At 44.4% G+C, this 6000-nt stretch overlaps 1 protein-coding gene across 1 annotated transcript in view; it reads right to left on the minus strand.

Moving 5' to 3' along the window:
* LOC117346889 (glyoxylate reductase/hydroxypyruvate reductase-like) overlaps positions 1–5406 on the minus strand; it is a 74229-nt gene extending 68823 nt beyond the window's left edge. Inside the window, exon 1 of the mRNA XM_033917110.1 lies at positions 5317–5406. Coding sequence (XP_033773001.1) covers positions 5317–5369 — 53 coding nt within the window. The 5' untranslated portion in view covers positions 5370–5406. The remainder of the gene's footprint in view (positions 1–5316) is intronic.
* Positions 5407–6000: the final 594 nt, after the last annotated feature.

Raw genomic sequence — 6000 nt, forward strand, 5'->3', positions numbered from 1 at the left:
CAACAGTTTTTAATCCATGTGAGTATTTCACCCTCAATTCCATGGCTTGCAATTTTTCAAAGTAGTCATTCATGCGGGACCTTGTTGAACACCTTCTGAAAAACCGGGTCACCCTTGTCTATCTGCCTATTAACTCCCACGAAGAAGTGCAGCAAGTTCGTCAAGCAAGATCTTCTTTTGCTGAAGCCATGTTGTCTGATCCTCATTAGATTGTGTCCATCGAGGTGATCAATGATGCTGTCCTTTATCAGTGCCTTTACCATCTTTCCCGGTACTGAGGTCAGACTCACAGGTCTGTAGTTTCCCAGATCTCCCCTCGAATCTTTCTTGACGATCGGCATAACATTCGCCACTTTCCAATCTTACGGAATCCTTCCTGATTTGATCGACAGATTGGTTATTAATTGAAGCAGTTCATCTATAACCCCTTTCAGTTCCTTGATTACCCTCGGATGGATGCCATTCCTTATCGCCTTATGGCACCTGCTTTGATGTTGTTTGTGCTTTTTCCAGTTTTCATCTGTTTTTGACCTTTTCCATTTCTTAAACGAAGTCTTCTTGTCTCTGCTTCTTTCACTGCTACAGTGAGGCAGGCCGGTTCCTTGTTCTTTTTCCTCTTGGATCCCTTGTTGATAAGTGGTATATATAGATTTTGCACCTCGGTGACTGTGTCCTTAAAAAGGGACCATGCTTGCTCTAGCGTTTTACAGTGCTTATCCTCTTCTTTTCTTTTTTTTCCATATCTTTATTCATTTTAAAAACCAACATCAAGTGCAACTTATTATCAAACCATGTACAAAATAAACAGCAGTTAAATACATTTTGACAACCAAGAGTAATAAAAGTGATCAATACAAACAAAGTTACAATCAAATAATCTTCTTCTCCACCATGAATCTTATCCCTTCGTAATTCCCTTTTCGGAAGTTCAGTGCCATGGCTGTCGTTCTGGATTGATGTTTTGCCCCTGTGTCCAGGTTGAAGCGGATCACAATATGAAAGGCTATTCCCTGAGTTTGTTTGTAATAAATCCCCTGATATTCAAAATAATTCTGTATAATGACCCATACCATTGCGAAACAACTGATTCTACCTGCTGCTATAGATATGGTGAACATTATGATGAATCTACAGGGAAAGTACTTTCAAATGTACTTTATCTAATAATGCTATCAGTCGGAGAATTCAACATACTTAAAGATATCAATCTGTATAGGTGGGAGAGGGGAGATTGGTAGAGATGTTTAAATACCTACATAATGTAAATGTGCATGAGTCGAATCTCTTTAATTTGATAGGAAACTCTGCAATGAGAGGGCATAGGATGAAGTTAAGAGGTGATAGGCTCTGAAGTAATCTAAGGAAATACTTTTTTACAGAAAGGGTGGTCCGGAGTAATCTAAGGAAATACTTTTTTTACAGCAAGGGTGGTAGATGAATGGAACAGTCTCCCAGAAGAGGTGGTGGAGGCAGAGATTGTGTCTGAATTCAAAAGGGCATGGGATAGGCACGTGGGATCTCTCAGAGAGATAAAGAGATAATGGCCCAAAGGATATGAAACACTTCCGATTCTTTGACTTCCTGAAGTTCCGTCATATTGTTTATTTCGTGGAATCGTAGTGTGCAGCGTGGTACTGCGGTTGTATAACTGTATTCGTTTATTAAATTGCAACCAGATATAACTCTTAAAATGTCTAAACTGCAAACGGTGAAAAGTGTAAAACGCAAGAAAGCTGCAACAGCTTTTAGGTCTGAATGGCTTGAAGAAATTGTTGAAAAGGAGACACCGCTAGCGTGGCTTGATAAAATGAGCCCTAAGGCCCTGATTCTACAAAGTGCTTCCCGATTTTAGGCAGCTGTAGGCATCCTACAGCTGTCTAATCAGCCAATCGGGATGCACGTTTTTAAAAAAAATTACCCCCCAGGCAGGCCGCCTATATTGAAGGCATCTCCGGGAGCCTAGGGAGGCCCGCAAGATGCCTAAGCTCACCTAAGGGCCTTAGGCGGGCCTTAGGCAAACCTAGGCGGCCCTATGCGTCTCCCTAGTAGAGGAAGAGACGCTTACAATGTAGGCCAACAAAATGCTGGTCTACATTGTAAGTAGATGCGGCCGCTATACTTATTGCGGCAAGGGATCTCTGCCGCTATAAGTATAGCGGGCCGTGGCCGCCTGTCCGATTGCAGGCAGGAGGGTGCCCAAACCCTCCTGCCGGAAGATGCCCCCCCGACACTACCGACCGCCCCTTCCCGGCCCATCCCTCTGAAGCCTAAGGCCTGATTGGCCCAGGCTCTAGGCGCCTGGGCCAATCAGGCCTTAGACTTAGTGGGGATGGGCGGACCCGCTATGCCTAAGGCCTGATTGGTCCAAGCTTCTAGAGCCTGGGCCAATCAGGCCTTATGCTTCGGAGGGATGGGCCGGGAAGGGGCGGGCCTGCCTCATTTCGACAAGACGAGCCTGCCGGCTGGACGGGCAAGACCCGTCTGGCCAACAAGACAAGGTTAGTTTGGTGGGGGGGAGGTTTGGGGGCTGTTAGCGCAGGGGGGGTGCGGAGGGGGTGCGTCTTCTGGCAGGAGGGATTGGGAACCCTCCTGCCGGTGATCGGTAGTGTCGGGGGGGGGGGGGCGGCAGGAGGGTTTGCAGAGATCCCTTGCCACGATAAGTGTAGCGGGCCGTGTCTAATCTAACCCGATTCTCTAACCAGCGTCTGTACCATGGACGCCGGTTACAGAATCGGGGTTTAGTGTAGGCTCGATTCTGAATAGGACACCTCTCCCGGGCGTCCTATTCAGAATCAGGGCCTAAGTGTTCAAGAACATCATGGGCATTGTCCATATCTTTTGAAATTTCAATAGTTTCCCTTTTAAGGTAGCTGTCAGTTTTTCCACTACATACAGTATTCTGTAAGTTTATTAAGCAACAAAACAGGTTTAAGAAAGATCATAGCAATGAAAATTTGATGGTCTTGATGCTAGACACCTTAAAGTGATACATAAATGGTGGTGGCCAAATGTTACTTATATGCATTGATTATTCTTCCATGCTAATCATCCATCTGCCATCTCTGTCCTCCCCTTCCGTTTCCCTTCCCTCCCCTGGAGGTCTGACATATTTCCTTTTTTTCATCTCCATCTACAGATCCACCTTTTCTCAACTACCCTTTCATCCAGCATCTCTCCCTTTCTGTAACTTTCATCCCTACATCCCATTATCCACCATCTCTCTCCCTCTCCTCTGTTTTTAGACCCCTTATTTCTTCCCCCAGAAGTCCGGCATATGCACGTCTCTTTGAACCCCCCCCTTCCCTCCCCTGAACGTCTGTACCCCTCTGAAGGCCTGCGTATTCAATTTACCTAATTTCAGCACCTGCCCTGCAGAAGATCGCTGGCTCTAGCGATCTTTGCAAGCTGCCATACATCATCCGAGTTGACTTCTCTCTGCCGCGGTCCCGCCCCTCCACTGACGTCAGAGAAGGGACAGGAAGGGTTGAGTACCTTCCTGCCGGTGATCGTGGGGTTCTGTGGGCAGCAGGGGTTGGGAACCCTCCTGCACTGATCGTCCGGGGGGGAGAGGGGAGACTTGTGGCCATAGCCACGGCTGCTATACTAATCATGGCAGGGAGATCTCTTGCCGCGATTACGTATAGTGGCCACGTCTAAAGTTACCCGATTCTGTAACCGGCATCTGCAACATGGATATCGGTTACAGAATCGGGTTTAGTTTGGGTGGGTGTAGGCCCAATTCTGTATTGGATGCCCGGGACGCCCTGTCCCAATTATAAACACCTTGATAAAGCTATAGTATGCATGGAACAGGAGATTTCCCCTCCTGTATAAGTAGATGTAATATCGCTTTTATAACAGAAGGTAAACTTTAAATCCACAGCAGTTTAGGATTGTGAGGGATAAAGTCAGGAGTTTCTGATGGCCCAAAATTTTTCATACTTGTTAGAATATAGCTTAAATCTGTCCTCCAGATTATGTGAGATTTTGATTTTAGTCGATACCAAAATAATTTGCTTATTTCCAGTCCTGACTTGTTGTAAAACCTATGCATATAGAATCAATGGCTTCAAGCTCCCTCTCCTAGTCTCATAGAAAAATTTTAACCACGGATGTGACATGTTTTAGATTTTGCTTTCAAAAGCAGAACATGGATGGCTTTGTTTTTGGCATCCTAATAGCATCTTTAAGTGGCTGAAATGTGAGAGCACTGGCATGTGAAATGAAAAAGAGCAGTTTTCCTTGCAGCTGTGGTTTCTTCACCTGCAATTAAATTACAATTTTTGACAATTTATGGTACACAGAGCTTCCAGTGAAATCAAATGTGCCAATCCCAAAGCTAGCACATTCTGTTGCTTTGTTCATACTCGGGGCCAAAATTTCTTTTCACTTCCAATCAAACAGAAATGATCCTTAGAATCCACATCTTGTCTGCTCAGCATATTAAGTTTAACCTACATCATGTGGGTAGCTGTCCTGTTGTTCTTGTGAAGCTCCATCATGTTCTCCTACAAGCATAGGCTCTTACCCAGTATAAAAGAAATGGCAGGTAAAGGGAATGAAAGAGAAGAAGCAGAGGACAGAAAGAAGAAGAGGAGGAGGAGGCGGACAGAGACAAATGCTAGGTTGAGATGGAGGGAAAAAGTGGCAGAGTGACCCACAATCTCAGGGCAGGGCAGCAGATTACACCTATTTTTTCACTTAACCCAAATTAGTCATATCCCCGTCCTCCTGTTTTTCCCTTTTTCCCTTACTTTTCTTTAATTATTGTAGTTCTTCCCTTCTTTCCATTCATTCCTGTTTGTCCAGTAATGTACTTTATCTTTTGTGAAGTTATATTAAACATTTTACCTGTTTTTACCCTAATTTTTATTGTATAACCACTTTGAAACAAATGATATGGTGATATATCAAATCCATATTAAACTATTAAACTACATCTGTGTGTTATATTTACTCATATTTCCATGACATAAAAGATCTCAAGCAACTCCAGATATATGGAGTGGTATTTTCGATAGGATGTTGTCACCGGCCAGGGTCTGTGCTAACCTTACAGCGCCCCTCTGCCAAGTGGCAGTAAACAAAAACAAGGCACGCTTCGGCAAGAAGGCTGAAGCCCTACAGGGGGTGCTGATCTGAACCACTGAGCAAACACCAAAGAGTTGTGTTTCAAAAATGAAAAAAAAAAGTTTATTATACAAGTCTTTGCATTTAAAGCAATAGTACAAAATAAAGTATTCTGAGAGAAAACCATTAACAAAAACAGCAATACTCTTCTTCTAGCCCTGCTTCATAAGACAATGTGTCACCTACCTCCATAAACAGCTCTGGTCAGGCAATTCCCCAGCTTCAGTCACATCTACCATTTTCACATCAGGGCTTCTCTCAGGCTGGTGGCTGTTAGGAGGCAGTACTCTGGGTTCTGCTCTGCTCCTCCTGGGCAGTGACAAGGGTGCTGGTTTCTTTGCTGCTCCCCTGTGTTGACTCAGGGTCAGATTTAAATAGATGAGAGTCCTGCCTACACCAGTATGGGATAGGCATGTTCCAATACTCTCTCTGCCTCCCCCTTTGGAGAGACTGAATATTGCAGTCAGGGACAATCTGCTGCTTTTTCTGAACTCCTTTAATCCTGGCTTGCCCTGATAATTCTCCTTTGGCAAGTCGGGAATGTCACTAAAATTGCCACAATGTCTAAGTCTGACTTTGAATGTTTCCCTCAAGACATCCAAATATTGGGCAGAAGAAATGGCCATTTTTGAACAAGCAAGACATCTAACTTTTTTCCCCCCGCAAATCATCAGCTAGACATCCAGATGAAACAAGTCCAAAACAAGCCATTTGCATGTAGGAGGGGACAGCATTTTTAATGGACTGGCCAGACATGCCAGAAGTGGGGTACCTTAGAAGACAGTGCTGTGAACTTCACATAAAGGATGCCAAGTATACATCTCTCTGAAACTCCCTTATAATGTATGGTGAGCCCTCTAAAACCTACTA

The sequence above is a fragment of the Geotrypetes seraphini genome, chromosome 1, assembly GCF_902459505.1.
Source record: "Geotrypetes seraphini chromosome 1, aGeoSer1.1, whole genome shotgun sequence".
Taxonomy (NCBI): domain Eukaryota; kingdom Metazoa; phylum Chordata; class Amphibia; order Gymnophiona; family Dermophiidae; genus Geotrypetes; species Geotrypetes seraphini.